Source organism: Wallemia mellicola (assembly GCF_000263375.1).
Source record: "Wallemia mellicola CBS 633.66 unplaced genomic scaffold WALSEscaffold_3, whole genome shotgun sequence".
Taxonomy (NCBI): domain Eukaryota; kingdom Fungi; phylum Basidiomycota; class Wallemiomycetes; order Wallemiales; family Wallemiaceae; genus Wallemia; species Wallemia mellicola.
The window spans coordinates 191,268-206,198 of NW_006531960.1; the positions used below are offsets into that span (position 1 = coordinate 191,268).

Here is a 14,931-nt window from a genome sequence, read left to right on the forward strand (position 1 = left end):
TTTGAATATAAGCTTTCCTATTAACGTTAACTATGCTAGTAAGTTTTATTATCATATATCAAAAATAAATTAAGGTTTTATTCAGTTTCACACTATTGTAAGCTTATTATTAGTTTTTCCGATGTCTTACTCACTTTAATCAGATTGGTTTCAACAAGACGGGGTAGGTGCTGACGGAGGCTTCTTTGGTAGTACAGACTAACCTTATACAGCTACAAATGGGGATTAGAGGGTTTGTTTTCTTCTATACTCTCACAACTCTAACAAGATGTAGACACGGATGATAAGACGCTTATCAAGAAAATAGAAAAACATTACTTGTCTTACAATTATGGCGATAAAGCTACGCAAGATTATGCGCAAGAAATCAAGGAACGCAAATCACAATCACTCGATTTCTCAGTCGCAGATAGCGTAGATAGTGGTTCTTCGAGGTTTTCGAAACCACCTTCAAATATCTTTGAGCTCACACGTACTCTTCCTGAGCGTAGATCCAAGATACATGGCAGGAAACTTGAAGGCTTGATGGAAGAGCTTAAAAATCGCGGTATCGAGTGGGATCCTAAGGGAATAGAAGCCAAAATGGCCGGACGTGAGTGTGAATTTGTTACTTTATAACTTTATTCACGGCAAATTTTCTATAGAAGCTGCAATCTTTGCAGGTTTGACATTAATTGGCAAACTCGGCTTCATATGCGCTAGTATGATTCCGTTCGTCGGAGACAATGGTGAATTCGAATTCGACATTATGGACGACCTTCCAGATTGTTTCGATTCTATCTTCGACTGGAACAAACTGTTCGGTGGAAACTAAGTCCTCAAATACCAAATCCAATAATTTAGCTAGTCAAATTTTATATCAAAACATCAATATCTACTCTCGTTTATTATCAATTATACAACATTCATTTTAATATCCATTTGTATCTACTCATTTTATACTCAAATTACTACCGTACTTCTCTTGGACTATCTCATCGACAGTTTGTTTCACATTTGCGAAAGCATTTTGCCATTTCTCAGAAAGATCGAGATCAAGAACAGGAAGGAAGTCATCATTTTTTCTCTTCCATAGTTTGAGAATACGTCGTGTTTTAGACATTCCATCAGTATCTTGCTTCAATAGTTTGACGACATAGACCTTAATTCGCTGAACATCACTAGCATGAGGGCCACGAGTTCTGAAAATGTCAAGCCAACTCTCAACAACGTTGAGGACATCTTTAATGTCTGTCTTACGCATTAACATTGGTATTACTGATGGCCTAGCGATCAGTTGACTTTTCTTAGTAATTCTATTTGATACTTGTTGAGCTTTGACAGATGTTTGGGCAGAGATCGTATGTGTCATTTTCATGGGCTTGTGATTATGTGATTTGCTGAGCTCTTCTGTGAGATTTCGGCGTATATTTGAAGGCAGCTCTCGCCAGACCCCTTGATCGATCTGACTATTAGGCACGACGAGGCTAGGCGAAGAAACCTCTTGCTGTTGTTGCTGTTGTTTGTTCGACATTGTCATTTTCTTCGTCCTATCTGCAAACCTCTCAGTAAGTATCTCTTTGCGGATTGTAGATGGTAGTTCCTTCCAGACGCCGCCGTCAACCTGACTAGGCTTCATATCGACAGAGGGAGTGCTGATGGGCGATGGCGGAGGAGGTGCCCTCACCGGCGTCTTACTCATTTGCTTCTCGCTCAGCACCTCCTTTCGAATGTCGGATGGTAGTGCTTTCCAGACTGCAGGATCAGCCTGGGATGGAAGCATGTTAATAGATGGTGTTGCTGGTATCGCTTGTGTGTTTGGTATATTAACAATAGGTGATTTTTCACCTGGTGGTATCTTGTTTTCTGCTTTATTGGGCGTTTTAAACGGTACTTTGAAAGGCGTCTTGAGAGTATTTTTGATACGCTGTCTTTCTTCCAACACTTCCTTGCGTATGTTTTGTGGAATAGCTCTCCACACCTTACGATCTGCCTGTGTTGGCATGCTCAGCGTGGAACCGATACTGTCATCACTTTCATCGAGATCTACAGACATATCGCTCGAAATATCGATAACCTCTACTGGAGGTCTGGCAGCTGGTTGCGGTGCCTTCTCGGGTAGTCTACTTTGACTAGTGGAAGCACCACTATTGGGCTCTGTTGATTGGCGAGGACGTTTGAAGAACCCTTCTATTTGACCTTTTTTCTCTTTATCATCTTTATGCTCTAATTTCTGAGCTTGAAATCCTATGCCACGTAAATCTTTATAGTCCTTCACCACACTCTGCAAAATCTTCCACGAGCATTCAAATATACGCTCTTGTTCATCAGTTGCCCCACCACTACGTGTAGACAAAGGTCTCGACTTGCTGTGTACGTCGACAACACCATGTCCAAGAAACTTTGCAGCTTCCTTCGGAGCATCTTGCCGCCTCGTCATTATCTTCACAGTGAGAGAGTTGCTCTTGCATTTCGCTTCGATCAGTCGTTTCGACAGCTCGCCCGAGAGATTATAGAAAAATTTCTCCGTTTCTTCCATATTCTCAAAGCGTATTCCATACTAAAATAATGTGAGTTATAAGTTCCTTCGTCGTTACTACTCACATTCACTTCGGCACTAACAGACTGCCTCTTCTTTTCGAATACGAGTTGACGATCGTCAATACCGTGCGAGTTGTTCCAGACTGTCTCACCAAGTTTCTTCCCAAGCACACGCTGTACATCACTCAAGGATTTGTTTCTTATGAGTTCTCCAATGTTGAATACACCCAATTGATGCTGAATTTTATGCCGCATTTCCGAGCCTACGCCAGGAAGGGAGTCAAACTGGAGTGGATTGAGGAATTCGACAGCTTGTTCACTCTTGAGATGAAATGTACCAGCTGGTTTGGCCCGTCTTGTCGCCACCTTTGCAAGAAGAATGTTGGATCCAATTCCAACGCTTGCCTCACAAGATGTACGTTCTCTAACTAGATTTCGAATATCCTCTGCTAAGTTGAACACTATCTCATCTTCATTTGAAGTATTATCTTTGGACTTATTTGCAACAATTTTCGAAACATCCAGTAAAGCTTCATCGACAGATACGGCTTGCAGAAGATCTGAATGACTGAGGAATATCTCGTAAAGTATGACCGTTATCTTGTTGTATAGCTCGAAATCGTAAGGAAGGGTAATCAATTCGGGGCATAGTTTTTTGGCTGCGCTCAAGATCATTCCATTTCTTAATCCTGATTGACGAGCTATATAATTGACGCTAGCCAACTCTGAAGTACTGTTGATTGAAGATTTTCCGTGAGATATTGCAACTGCTTTCTGACGTAAATGCGAATGCTTAGCTTGGGAAAGAGAAGCTGAAACAAAGAAGGAGTCCATATCAACATGTAAAATGAATCTCTTTGATGGTTGTTCCGAGGAAAGTTTTGAAGATTTTGCAGGATTACTCGTCGTGAATGATCGAGAATCTAGATTCTCTTGTGCTGATTGTACTAATAGCTTTAAATTTGCTTTAGATGAGCTCAAAAAATGTAAACGGGAGTTGCTGTAGAAGGACGGTAAAAACTGCATAGAATTCGCGGTATTTGATTGCCTCCATTCATCAGATTTGAGTAAGTCTTGAGCTCTTTCGTTGGGCTTGTTGTAATCAAAAAGTAATGTCTGTGGTGTTTTGTCTTTATCTAGGATAAAATTTTGCCACGGGAGCAGCTTATTCTGCTGAACGCTCTGAGTGATCCAATCTGGAGTACATACCTTTAGGTTCTTAAACTCCAGTCTCTTCCTGGGAGTGAGATTGGAGGATATGATGTGAGTGACGTCAGACTTGTTGATCAATTGGTGAATATGCTTTCCACCGTTCTGAAGAATGATCTTACGTAGTTCTTGTAAAGAGGGGTTAGTGTAGCCATTTATCTGAGCATATTCGTTAGCTAAAAGGATAAATAGCACCGTCTAATATCTCACATGAAACACGAGACCGCTGAAAAGTTGTGAATGTACGTCAAAAGAGTCGTTTTGATTCTGCAACTTTATTCTCTTCTCCCTGATATATGTACTAAAATCTAAAAAACTATCTCTCTCTCGCTCTTGGTCGTCAACCATCAAGATGGAACTAATAGATAAAATACCGTATTTAAGATTTCATCTAAGGACTTTAATTGCGTCTTTTATAGTGTGCATTTTATTAGAAAGAATATCAGGATACCTATTCAGCTGGCTATACCAAGATCTTTATGATAAGCAAACCAAGAAAGCAAAAAAAGACTGGCAATGTCATTTCGTTGCCTTTGTGCACTCAGTTATAGTAATATTACCATCATTTTACTTATATTTCTATGATCCAATCGGGAAATACAACATATTCAACTATCATCCCTTAGTCGGTGAATTACATGCGCTATCGGCTGGCTATTTCCTTTGGGACTCTATTACATCTATACACTTAGGATCAGTCTCATTTACTCTCCACGGTGTAGCTTGTTTGATCATGATGTTAAGCTCATTCCAGCCATTCTTGATGAACTTTGGACCGGGATTTTTGCTATTCGAATTGAGTACACCATTTGTGAACATCAACTGGTTCATGGATAGGGTACCAAATTGGAAGACAACCGGTTACTATTACGCTAATGGTATCTTATTAGTCTTGACATTCTTCCTCGCTAGGATTGTTTTAGGTAATCTTATGCTTAAATCAATGGTAGAATCAATGGTTTATAATAGATTTAAGTTATCGACATTCTCAATTGCTATTTATGTGAGTAATTCTCCTCACTCGTGTCGAACGTCTAACAAAAAATACAGCTCACGGGTACAGTAATCCTATGCTGTTTAAATTACTATTGGTTTTATTTAATGATAAAGAAAGTAAAGAGAGCTTTCTTAAAAACAACAAAGACTCAATAAATTTGTAGATTTTTTTAAATATGCACTCTTCTCCTTCCCATCATGTCAGTAGAGGAAATTGATTTTAGTGATATATACAAAAAGCATCAATTAGAAGACTTAAACCACTTAGACTCTATCGTCGTGCTCGATGGAATGCCAGAGGTCGGCGAGGATAAGATGCCAAAGTTGTTCAAGGCTTTGAGGAAGACCTTCTCCGGTAAAGCACAAATTGAAGTAGAGGATGATCAGTTTTATATGCCAATGACTGAAGGAAAAGGTCAAGGGTTAGTTCACCGTTTCATATAAACACACCGATCTAATAGCCCCCAGTTATATCTTCTTAACACTCAAAAACTCACAAGAAGCTACAAACTTGATAGCTAGATTAGACAACGCACCATTTGATTCAAAGCACACTTTCTTGATAAACAAGTTCTCAGAAATTGACCAATATTTAAATGCTTCAGATCAATTCGTCCAACCAACTATTCAAGAATACAAGCCAAAAGATCACCTCCGTTCTTGGTTATCAGATAGCCAAGGTAGAGATCAATTCATTACCTTCCAAAATGATCAAGTTAATTTGAACTACCACAACCGCTCAGGTGCTCCACAGGTAGTTCAAACCAAGAACAACTGGACAAACAGCTACATCACTTTCTCCCCAGAAGGTACCTATATTGCTACCTTACACCGTCAAGGTGTCATGCTCCACGGTGGTCCTGCCTTGAATGAAGTTTGCAGATTTGCTCATCCAAATGTTAAATTAGTTGACTTCTCACCAAAAGAAAACTACTTTGTCACCTGGTCAAATGAGCCTATAGTTTTACCACAACCTGGTTCTTCGACTGTTTGCCCATTCAGTGAAGATGATCAAGGTAACTCATTAGCTGTTTGGAACATCAAGACTGGTGATTTGCTGCGTACATTCCCTACAACTCCAGGTAAAATGCCTTGGCCACATATCAAGTGGTCTGGTGATGAAAAATACATCGCAAGATTAGTTCCAGGTCAACAAATCTCTATTTATGGTGTACCTGATATGGGATTAGTTGATAAGAAGTCATTGAAGATACCAGGTGTTGTTGATTTCGATTGGTGTCCATGGGGAGACAAGGACGCAATCGCGTCAGCTAACAACAAGGGTACACGTGAAAATATGTTAGCATATTGGACACCTGAAGTTGAGAATCAACCTGCAAGAGTAACACTCCTTTCATTCCCATCTAGACAAGTTTTAAGATCGAAGAACTTATTCAACGTTTCAAATGCTAAATTAAACTGGCACAACCATGGTGATTTCTTATGTGTTCAAGTACATCGTCATACCAAGACAAAGAAGTCTATGTTTTGTAATTTGGAAATATTTAGAGTTCGTGAGAAGGATTATCCAGTTGAAGTCGTCGAACTCAAAGATCTTGTTACATTCTTCGCATGGGAACCAAAAGGTGAAAGATTCGCTATAATTACTCAACCAGATACAACTGCAAATCAACAATTAGCACCTGGTGTTACACTCAAGACAGCTGCTAGCTTCTACCAACTTGATAAAGCAAAGGGTGTATTCAAATTGTTGAAGACACTTGAAAATAAATCTGTCAACACTATTCACTGGAGTCCAAGAGGTAGACATCTCATATTGGCTACAATTGGATCACAATCTAAATTCGATTTGGAATTCTGGGACGCCGATTACGCAGCTGATGAAAAGAAGGAAGAAATTCAACAAATTGCTAATGCAGAATTCTACGGTATTACAGATATCGAATGGGATCCATCTGGTAGATTCATAGCAGCTTCAGCATCAGTCTGGAGACATCAACTTGAAAATGGTTACGCCGTTTGGGATATCAAGGGACAAGAATTGACGAAGGCTTCAGTTGAGAACTTCAAACAATTCTTATGGAGACCTAGACCAAAGACACTTTTACCAAAGGATGAACAAAAGAAGATTAGAAAGAATCTCAGAGAATACTCTCGTATATTCGAAGATGAGGATGCTGCTGAAGAGTCCAACGTTAGTGCAGAATTATTAACTCAACGTAAGAGACTTGTTGATCAATGGAATGAATGGCGTAAACGTTGCCGTGCATCACTTGAACAAATCCAATCAGAGCAGAAATCATCCAACCAAGGTAAAGATGACACAACTGTCGAAGAATGGATCGATGAGGTGAGTGAAGACTGTTTCTACTGTTACTATTATACTAACATATAATCGCAGATCATCGAAGAAACTGAAGAAGTCTTGGCATAATTGTATCATCTTAGATAGACTGACTGCCCGTACAACTAAAAATATGCATCTTTATTTCTTTTATAAATAATTATAAATTAATCGTATGGAAAAAGGGATGTGAGAGTGCATCCTTTACTGATATCCGCTTGAGTGGATCTAATGCTAACATCTTATCTAGCAAGTCGACAAACGACTGTAATGACTTGATTTCATCCTCTTTCATGTGTTTCTGTTCATTAATTGATGGAATAAGTCTCGCTCGCAGATCCTTAACAGGTTTAGATATCGCTATAGGTTTTTCAATCTGCTGTTGGGTAATTTTATCCCATTCTGATGAAATGAACTCAAAATGTTCGGTGAAGTGACCATGATTTTCTTGTTTCCGCACTCCAAATACGCCCTTCTTGATTAACTTGTGATTGAACTTGCCCTTTAGTTCCATCATTTTCTTGAGCATTTCATTGTTGCTTCTGCCGGCGAAAAGAATCTGACCAGTATACATTTCGTATAAAGTACACCCGATACTCCACATATCAATTGCTGTGTCGTAAGGTAAACCCAATACTAGGGCCGTTAGATATCGGTGCTTCGCTTCTACTTATAACTTACTTATTTCAGGTGCTCGATAGAATCTGGAGACAAGGTACGGCGTTATATCGCCCTCACTGACATCAGCTGCGCTACCGAGGTCACATACTTTCAAATGAGCTTTGTTTTCACTAACCTGTAGTTGCTATGTTAGAAAATTCACCCTCATTTGGATCAACTCACCAATATATTGTCTGGTTTAAGGTCAGCATGCATCAGGTTGGCTTTTTTCAGTAAACTCAACGCAAGAAGCATTTGGTGAGCATACGCTCTGACTGCTTTTATGTTGATACCGACATTTGCGCCAAATTTTTTGAGTATTTCTCTCAAATTCATACTATAAGATTGTGAGAAAGATGCGTCTGTAGATAAAATACCAACCTAAGGTTTTCAAAGACTATGCAAAGATGTCCACGATGTTCGAACGTTCGTTCGAGTCGTATAACGTGTTTTTTATCATCCTCGTCTAGTTCCTTTAGTCTCTCGAGGAGTGTAATCTCCTTCTGGGCTGCTTTATACATAGATTCCTGCGAACGGATAATCTTGACTGCGTACTCTTTGTCATCTGCTTTACTGTCCTTCACTCTGACGACGGTAGAGAACATCCCTGAACCGAGCATAGCGAATACCAAATAACGACCATTATCGAGTTTTTCACCGAGTGTTGTGGCGTAATATCCTTCAGGGTCTGTTGCACCGTCTGCTGTGAACCCTGCGGTTGTATTGTGTGTTGTTTTCTGCTTCTTAGTGAGGTGCTCGTTCGATAGTGCAAACATATCATCTTCGTTGTCATCATCAGGAGTATCAAACCGTTGTGGTTGTTTATTCTCCGGTCTATCGAGCTTATCGCTATAATCTACAGCTGGTATCGTATCTGTATTATCGGCTGTTTTACCCTTTATATCACCGACTACTGGTGTTAGTTCATTGCTAGGTGTGTCTGTTTTCTTAGAACGCTCATATTCCGCTTGTAAAGCTTCACGACGCTTTCTGCGTTCCTCTATCGCTCTCTTCTCCTGCTCCTGCTCGTCGTACTCTTCGAAAGCGTACCTAATAGTACGATGAGAACGACGTAGAATATGATTATAATTATACGGACTCACTCATCCTCCTCCGTTTTCTTTTCTGTCGTCATACAATGCTCTTGGTCGTGATAGTCTAAGGTGTGTGTAGACTAATATCTTGATAATAAAGTATCATTTTTTCAATTATAATCTATGACGCTCACTCCTTGACCGTCTTCAACTATGACCAGCGAAATACACAGCAATACACTAGTATTCACTAATCTTCCTACGAATATATTCCAATCACGGATATTAAATATATTAAAGCAAGCCATAGAATCATACGCCATAAGCTCAGAGAATAAGCTCTACTCTTGGGTTGCTTTGCCATCATTTAGCAGGGCGATTGCGATATTCTGGGATGCTGGCGATGCAGCACTCTGCAAGGATCGTCTAGATAGACTAGCCATCGGTAAACAACACAATCACAATCGCGATAACGGTCCTCGCTTACCGAAGAGGCAGCGGGCGAGATCTGATTGTCCACCATTAGCGTCTGATTGGAATACTGGGTGCGTTTTTACTTTCTCGCTATTGCATTACTCATACTCTTCAGATTTCTTCTGCGTGTCTTCTCTCTTCCACCAACTCCGATAACAGGGAAGGAGCTTGATAATCTCCATTTAAGTGTACCGGGGATTGAGAAGAATTTCTTGATTTCACCTCCAGGTTCACCCCCAGTTGGTTGGGAACCGATAGTAGAGGATCCACCAAATACTGAGACACTCGCCGAGGATCTCGTCGCTGCTTTGGAATCCATAAAACATGACGAGACGGCAGGCGAAGCAGATAGTGGAGATAATATAAAAACTGAACAACTGCCGGGTCTCACCCCACAGTTTCTCTTGACGCCTCAGCGGGATGTGCCAGGCGTTTCTATTGCAAACTACACAGACACAAGCAGTCTGACAAAGGATAATGAAACTAGCTCAAGTTTGCCAACAAAAGCAACATCAGAGAGTATGGCGGGTAGGAAACGGACACATTCACGCACGCCTAGTCTTTGCGTACCAAGCGATAGTGAGGATATAATGAGGTCTCCAACGACGATAACGCCAACGGCGAGACCACCTGTATGAATAAACTTGTTATGTATCATTACTTTTTATGTCGTAAAAGAAATCGTTATAATCATTTCAATTGAGGCCCTTAATCGCCTGTGAGATATCAATTGACATTCTTTTTCTCTTGTCTGCGAGTGGACCTTGAATTTCTTTGTCCGCATCGACAGTTTGCTTCTCTTTTTCAGGTTGCTTCTGTAAACTTTCTATGCCACCTTTCGAGACAAGAAGAGCGGGTGGTATTGAAGGTGTCTCACGAGATAGTGTTTCGTCATCCTCCGCTTGGCGACGACTGAAGTATACTTCAGGAGTCGTGCATACAGATAATGCAGTCTTCATGCTTGATGTCAAGAACGTCAATCCGACTTGGAAGCTTGCGTTAGACCATCCGAAACCCTCCCTAGGGACGCAGGCGAAATCAATTCCCTGGTTACCATATTCCGCATCCACCATGTGCGTCAGCTTCACAGCATCGAACTTCTCGGTAACCGTTCCATTGAAATCTACGAAAGCAATTGTCATGAGATATATCCATTTGTAGGCCAACCTCTGGGCTATTTCCATATAACTGTATCTCTCTAGACCGACCCAGGCCAGTACTTGATGTGGAGGCCAAGCGTAAGGGAAATCCCATTGCTTTACTGGGTTTTCGGGTGTTATTGGACCACGACTTTCCTCAGTACATGAGACAAGTCCACCCATTACTTCGAATTTCGGCACAGCATTTTCGACCAGTTTTTTCGCTTGGTGTTCAGTAGCGCAACCAGCCCAGAGTGGCCAGAGACTCGTGACAGATTCGAATGTGGTTTGCTCCTTCTTAGCAGTGTTGTAATCGTAATAACAACCTGTCTGTTCGTTCCAGCAGTAATGGTCTAATCTGTGCCTGCGTCCTTTAGCTCTCTCGAACCATTCCTTACTGTGTTGTACAGTCTCAGTCGATTTCCTCTTCTCGGAAACCTCCTCCGTGAAAGGTGAAGGAGTGATATCGAACTCATCAAAGAGCTCCAAATGGTCGTCAAAGTAATCTCTTATTGCGAATCCAATGTCGACTTCATACTTGTAGAGAAGTGTGTTGAGATCTACAGTAGCAAGATCTGCGCAACAGTTCTCAAAACGTGTTGTTGTGTCATGTCCACTTTCACGAATGGCTATGTCATGCATGAAGAACTCGTCCAATTCTGTATCTATGACTTCCTGATCGTTGTACTTTTGTATGAACTCGTCGACGCCCATATTGTGCTTCTCTGCAAATGGTTCAAGGACATGTAAGAAATGTGACGCTTCAGTCTCTGGTGGTATTCCAATTGCAGGTGGTCTAAATCTCGATAGTCCAGTTTCACGGTCAAGTCTAGGTTCAGTCATCCACAAGTTGTGGTATTCCTTAATAGCAGCTCTGATTGCGCGTGCAAGCCATTCCTTGTTCTCCTTTTCAGTATCTTCAGGGAGGTTACGATAAATTTGAAGAGCCAAATCAGTCAAAAATGGTGGCTGTGAGCGCGTCAAGTAGTAGCTTCTGTTTCCGTTTAAAACCTTTCCGTAATGGCGGATCTGGAATATGAAATGATCGACAATGCCCTGGGCAAGATCGATGAGGTCATCAGAAATCAAACCTAATGCCATGAAGTAAGAATCCCAATTGTAAATCTCATTGAATCGAGCACCAGGAACAACAAATGGAATACCCTCTAATTGACCAGGTTCAGTGGCAGACTCACGCATTTCCAATGCGAGTAAACCAGGTTTGGTGCTTATAGATCTTACAAATTGAGGATCGTCTGGGTATTTTGGTAGTCTCTCCACGCGTAAATTCAATTCCGGCTTCTCCTTGGCTACATTGACATAGTAGTCGTAGATATGAGGCGTGTCATGTGGAACATAAATCAAGGGGTTCTTCTCTTCTGATCTGTCCTTTGGATCGAGAATAATCTTTTCTAAGCCCTTACGATCGATTGTGCGTGTGAGATTCTTCCAAAATGTGAACCTTATCATCCTGTGTAGACGCTGAAGAGGATCTTCCGCTAATCTGGCTTCGTCGAGGAGGATCTGAGAGCGACCTTGATCTTTAGCGGTAGCGAGTTCTTGGAGGAGGTTTGAAAGCATGTAGTTGCCCTAGAAGAGTTAATATCCTGTCTTCACATAATGTAATACGCACTCTGATGTCAAATGCGTTGTAGCCATTGCTGGATGCAGTACCAAGGGAGAACAATTTAGGGCCTGCATCTGTGATAGATATCTGTGCATTCCTATCGGTGTCTTCCTGTTCTAAAACGACGGCTAGTGTGTCATCTACGTTGACCAAGAATCTACGTGGGATCTTTGATGGCTCGTCTATGACGTGTGAGGAGTGTAAATAGAAACTAAGGATATAACCCACCGTGGCTGAGCCTACGATTTCTGGAGACATTCTCGCCTTCTATTTGATTCCGCCTGCGTCTGGGTTCGACACTCGAGATCGAGAGTGTGCGTGTGCGATTGAGTATCTTATCCTCAATATCGTAATACTCGTCAGGCGTAGAGAATAAATCTGGACGTGGCTCTGTCGCAAAGGACTTTCTCTTCTGTGGCTGCTTAGATTGCTGAGATGAAGATATCATGGTTGGAGTATAAGGAGATGAGTGAGATATTTGTAAATAATCTCTGAATTAGAATATAATAAATAATTTAAAATAACAATTTATTTATTTATTTTTCATTTTTTGTTATTCGCCCAAGCGAGAAGATTTACGAGAGAGCGCTTTCTCTTTACGTCCAAAGACCCAGGTAAATAGTAGAGATATAGAGGAGATAGCGAGGCTAACGTATATTATTTAGCACACAGCAACCATGTCTGCTCTCCAAATGACCTCCGAAGATGTTAGCTTGCTCTTAGCTGCCCACTGCCACATGGGTGTTAAGAACGTTGAAAAGGCTATGGAGCCATACGTCTGGAGAACCCGTAAAGACGGTTAGTTATTTCCATCCCAGCGAGAGAAGTTTTTAATCAAAATTTTTAGGTATCAACCTCATCAACTTGGGTAAGACTTGGGAGAAGCTTGTCTTCGCTGCTAGAGTTATCGCTGCAGTCGAGAACCCAAATGACGTCGCTGTCATCTCATCCCGTCCATACGGTCAACGTGCTGTCCACAAGTTCGCTGCCCAAACCGGTGCTCAAGCTATCGCTGGTAGATTCACCCCAGGTTCATTCACCAACTACATCACCAGATCATTCAAGGAACCACGTCTCATCATCGTCACTGACCCACGCGTCGACCACCAAGCAATCCGTGAAGCTGCCTACGTCAACATTCCAGTCATTGCTCTCTGTGACACCGACGCTGCTCTCAAGTTCGTTGACGTTGCTATCCCAACCAACAACAAGGGTCGTCACGCTATCGGTCTCATCTGGTGGATGCTTGCCCGTGAAGTTCTCCGTTTGAGAGGCTCAATCTCAAGACAAGACAAGTGGGAAATCATGCCAGACATGTTCTTCTACCGTGCCCCAGAAGAAGTTGAAGCTGAGCAAGCTGCTCTCGCTGAAGCTAAGCTCCTCGCTGCTTCAGGTGAAGGCCGTAACGCTGACGCTGAGGCTGAAGGTGCTCAACAAATTCCAGAATGGGACGTCCAAGGTGCTGCTCAAGCTGGTGCTGTTGACCCAGCTGTAGCAGCTGGCATCCAATCAAACGATGCCGTTGACTGGGCTGCTGATGGTTCCCTCGGTAACACCGACTGGGCTGCCGAAGCTACCGCTGTCCAAGAAGGTCAAGCTTCCCAACAAACCACCTGGGAATAAACTCTCGTGGGCCGAGTTAGCGAAAGTTGAGCTAGCGCACGATTGTAGGGTTATTGAGGGGGGTAGGATGTTATATACATTGTATTAAATAATTTTATATTTCATTCTATGCTTCTATATCCTTGCTTGATATTATTTTGGCTTGTTTTAGAACAATGAGAACTCGTCTGGTATTGTTTGATGCGTTTGATACGCTTATAAAACCAAGAAATGCAGTACAATCGCAGTATTCTTATGTATTCAATAAATATAATATATCTATCGCACCTGATGAGGTGAAAGAGAGGTTTAAAGTTGCATTTCAAGAATTGAGTAAGTTAGCACCAAATTATGGTAAATCTATATCCTGGACACCAAATATCTGGTGGTCAAACATCATCAAGAGGGTTTTAGAGCAGGATGACAGATACGGTGGGTAATCCATATAGGAAGGCTATCCATTGACGTATGCAGTCGATCCAAAAACACTCAATAACATACAAAATGAACTGCTTCATAGATTCGCAAGCTCTGAAGGTTATGAGGCACTTCCTGGTGCATATGACACACGTAGGTCTACTATCGATGATATCAACCGCTTATCACAATCTAGTGGCCGCAATAAAAAGCCAAGGTGTAAAATGTGGATTGGTGTCAAATGCGGACGATAGGATATGTGAGTTGAATGTCTTTAAAAAAGTATATAGACATAGCTGAAATACATTAGTGTCGGTACTCGAATCACTCAACTTGAAACAGTTCTTTAGCTCAATCAGCTTATCTTATGATGTGGGCTTCGAGAAACCTGATTATAGGATATTCGATCATGCGTTGCAACAATCTAATTTGGAAGATATAAAACCAAAACATGTTCTCTTCCTAGGCGATGAATATAAAAGGTATGTGACCCTGAAATCCTAAAATAACTTATAAATGTATATATAGCGACTACATTGGTGCACAACAATTCGGTATCCGACCTCTCCTTTTCTACCAGGAGGGTTATCATAAGACAATCTCGGAGGATATACTAAAAAGCGTACAGTATATTAACAATATACCAGATGTACTATCTTTTTTGTAGATGTTCCTTTGTGGATACGTGCGTCAATACGTCAGTCAATCTCGCCGAATGTATGTCAAAACGTTATTAAGTTGTGCGATGAGATATGGGAATGCGTCAAATTTTTCGGTATTTAGATTGTGAAGTATGGCCTGTAATATTACATACAATTTCCCGTTAGACAAATTTTAGACAAAGGGCTTTTAGTGGCGTGATATACAAAAATACTCGGAAAAAACTTTTAACTTTGCAAAAATTCGTCGGTGTTTACTCAATCTCTATAGAATGTCCCCAGGAATGCC

General features: G+C 41.2%; 9 protein-coding genes across 9 annotated transcripts; 6 read left to right on the top strand and 3 right to left on the bottom strand.

The window, feature by feature from the left end:
• Window positions 1–32: 32 nt before the first annotated feature.
• WALSEDRAFT_67525 (hypothetical protein) lies at window positions 33–1,810 on the top strand (the record flags this gene model as incomplete). Its single annotated transcript, XM_006956556.1, has 6 exons — window positions 33–38; window positions 86–97; window positions 144–163; window positions 213–232; window positions 275–592; window positions 645–1,810. The coding sequence occupies 6 exons, from the start codon at window positions 33–35 to the stop codon at window positions 812–814; spliced, it is 546 nt and encodes a 181-aa protein (XP_006956618.1). The 3' UTR covers window positions 815–1,810.
• WALSEDRAFT_56379 (DNA repair protein) lies at window positions 691–4,077 on the bottom strand (the record flags this gene model as incomplete). The annotated part of the gene is made up of 3 exons (XM_006956557.1): window positions 691–2,539; window positions 2,584–3,888; window positions 3,940–4,077. The coding sequence occupies 3 exons, from the start codon at window positions 4,075–4,077 to the stop codon at window positions 932–934; spliced, it is 3,051 nt and encodes a 1,016-aa protein (XP_006956619.1). The 3' UTR covers window positions 691–931.
• Window positions 4,065–4,920, top strand: WALSEDRAFT_35650 (hypothetical protein). Its single transcript, XM_006956558.1, has 2 exons — window positions 4,065–4,732; window positions 4,780–4,920. The coding sequence occupies exons 1-2, from the start codon at window positions 4,082–4,084 to the stop codon at window positions 4,879–4,881; spliced, it is 753 nt and encodes a 250-aa protein (XP_006956620.1). The 5' UTR covers window positions 4,065–4,081; the 3' UTR covers window positions 4,882–4,920.
• Window positions 4,911–8,850, bottom strand: WALSEDRAFT_56381 (kinase-like protein). Its single transcript, XM_006956559.1, has 7 exons — window positions 8,794–8,850; window positions 8,072–8,740; window positions 7,874–8,027; window positions 7,712–7,826; window positions 7,088–7,666; window positions 5,194–7,036; window positions 4,911–5,147 (listed from the first exon to the last, which is right to left on the bottom strand). Exons 1-5 carry the CDS (start codon window positions 8,823–8,825, stop codon window positions 7,191–7,193), a joined length of 1,446 nt encoding a protein of 481 aa, XP_006956621.1. The 5' UTR covers window positions 8,826–8,850; the 3' UTR covers window positions 4,911–5,147; window positions 5,194–7,036; window positions 7,088–7,190.
• WALSEDRAFT_35654 (eukaryotic translation initiation factor 3 subunit B) lies at window positions 4,915–7,081 on the top strand (the record flags this gene model as incomplete). The annotated part of the gene is made up of 2 exons (XM_006956560.1): window positions 4,915–5,147; window positions 5,194–7,081. Exons 1-2 carry the CDS (start codon window positions 4,924–4,926, stop codon window positions 7,079–7,081), a joined length of 2,112 nt encoding a protein of 703 aa, XP_006956622.1. The 5' UTR covers window positions 4,915–4,923.
• Window positions 8,820–9,879, top strand: WALSEDRAFT_59508 (Calcipressin). Its single transcript, XM_006956561.1, has 2 exons — window positions 8,820–9,269; window positions 9,314–9,879. Exons 1-2 carry the CDS (start codon window positions 8,938–8,940, stop codon window positions 9,834–9,836), a joined length of 855 nt encoding a protein of 284 aa, XP_006956623.1. The 5' UTR covers window positions 8,820–8,937; the 3' UTR covers window positions 9,837–9,879.
• On the bottom strand, window positions 9,838–12,416 carry Ntp1_59509 (trehalase-domain-containing protein). Its single transcript, XM_006956562.1, has 3 exons — window positions 12,193–12,416; window positions 11,971–12,146; window positions 9,838–11,927 (listed from the first exon to the last, which is right to left on the bottom strand). Exons 1-3 carry the CDS (start codon window positions 12,410–12,412, stop codon window positions 9,894–9,896), a joined length of 2,430 nt encoding a protein of 809 aa, XP_006956624.1. The 5' UTR covers window positions 12,413–12,416; the 3' UTR covers window positions 9,838–9,893.
• A 146-nt stretch (window positions 12,417–12,562) lies between these two features.
• On the top strand, window positions 12,563–14,930 carry WALSEDRAFT_67532 (HAD hydrolase). Its single transcript, XM_006956563.1, has 8 exons — window positions 12,563–12,578; window positions 12,630–12,762; window positions 12,812–13,024; window positions 13,196–13,998; window positions 14,041–14,136; window positions 14,180–14,242; window positions 14,294–14,465; window positions 14,512–14,930. Exons 4-8 carry the CDS (start codon window positions 13,743–13,745, stop codon window positions 14,648–14,650), a joined length of 726 nt encoding a protein of 241 aa, XP_006956625.1. The 5' UTR covers window positions 12,563–12,578; window positions 12,630–12,762; window positions 12,812–13,024; window positions 13,196–13,742; the 3' UTR covers window positions 14,651–14,930.
• WALSEDRAFT_15285 (ribosomal protein S2) lies at window positions 12,642–13,587 on the top strand (the record flags this gene model as incomplete). Its single annotated transcript, XM_006956439.1, has 3 exons — window positions 12,642–12,762; window positions 12,812–13,423; window positions 13,463–13,587. 3 exons carry the CDS (start codon window positions 12,642–12,644, stop codon window positions 13,585–13,587), a joined length of 858 nt encoding a protein of 285 aa, XP_006956501.1.
• Window position 14,931: the final 1 nt, after the last annotated feature.

Coding starts and splice junctions, on each gene's coding strand:
- WALSEDRAFT_35650 (XM_006956558.1), top strand. CDS start 4,082: ATGGAACTAATAGATAAAATACCGTATTTAAGATTTCATCTAAGGACT. Junction 4,733..4,779: donor CATTCTCAATTGCTATTTAT/GTGAGTAATTCT, acceptor CAAAAAATACAG/CTCACGGGTACAGTAATCCT.
- WALSEDRAFT_56381 (XM_006956559.1), bottom strand. CDS start 8,825: ATGACGACAGAAAAGAAAACGGAGGAGGATGA. Junction 8,741..8,793: donor AAGAAAACGGAGGAGGATGA/GTGAGTCCGTAT, acceptor TCGTACTATTAG/GTACGCTTTCGAAGAGTACG. Junction 7,827..7,873: donor TTAAACCAGACAATATATTG/GTGAGTTGATCC, acceptor TAGCAACTACAG/GTTAGTGAAAACAAAGCTCA.
- WALSEDRAFT_59508 (XM_006956561.1), top strand. CDS start 8,938: ATGACCAGCGAAATACACAGCAATACACTAGTATTCACTAATCTTCCT. Junction 9,270..9,313: donor GCGTCTGATTGGAATACTGG/GTGCGTTTTTAC, acceptor CATACTCTTCAG/ATTTCTTCTGCGTGTCTTCT.
- Ntp1_59509 (XM_006956562.1), bottom strand. CDS start 12,412: ATGATATCTTCATCTCAGCAATCTAAGCAGCCACAGAAGAGAAAGTCC. Junction 12,147..12,192: donor AAATCGTAGGCTCAGCCACG/GTGGGTTATATC, acceptor CACACGTCATAG/ACGAGCCATCAAAGATCCCA. Junction 11,928..11,970: donor ACAACGCATTTGACATCAGA/GTGCGTATTACA, acceptor TAACTCTTCTAG/GGCAACTACATGCTTTCAAA.
- WALSEDRAFT_67532 (XM_006956563.1), top strand. CDS start 13,743: ATGAGAACTCGTCTGGTATTGTTTGATGCGTTTGATACGCTTATAAAA. Junction 14,243..14,293: donor AAATGCGGACGATAGGATAT/GTGAGTTGAATG, acceptor GAAATACATTAG/TGTCGGTACTCGAATCACTC. Junction 14,466..14,511: donor CTAGGCGATGAATATAAAAG/GTATGTGACCCT, acceptor ATGTATATATAG/CGACTACATTGGTGCACAAC.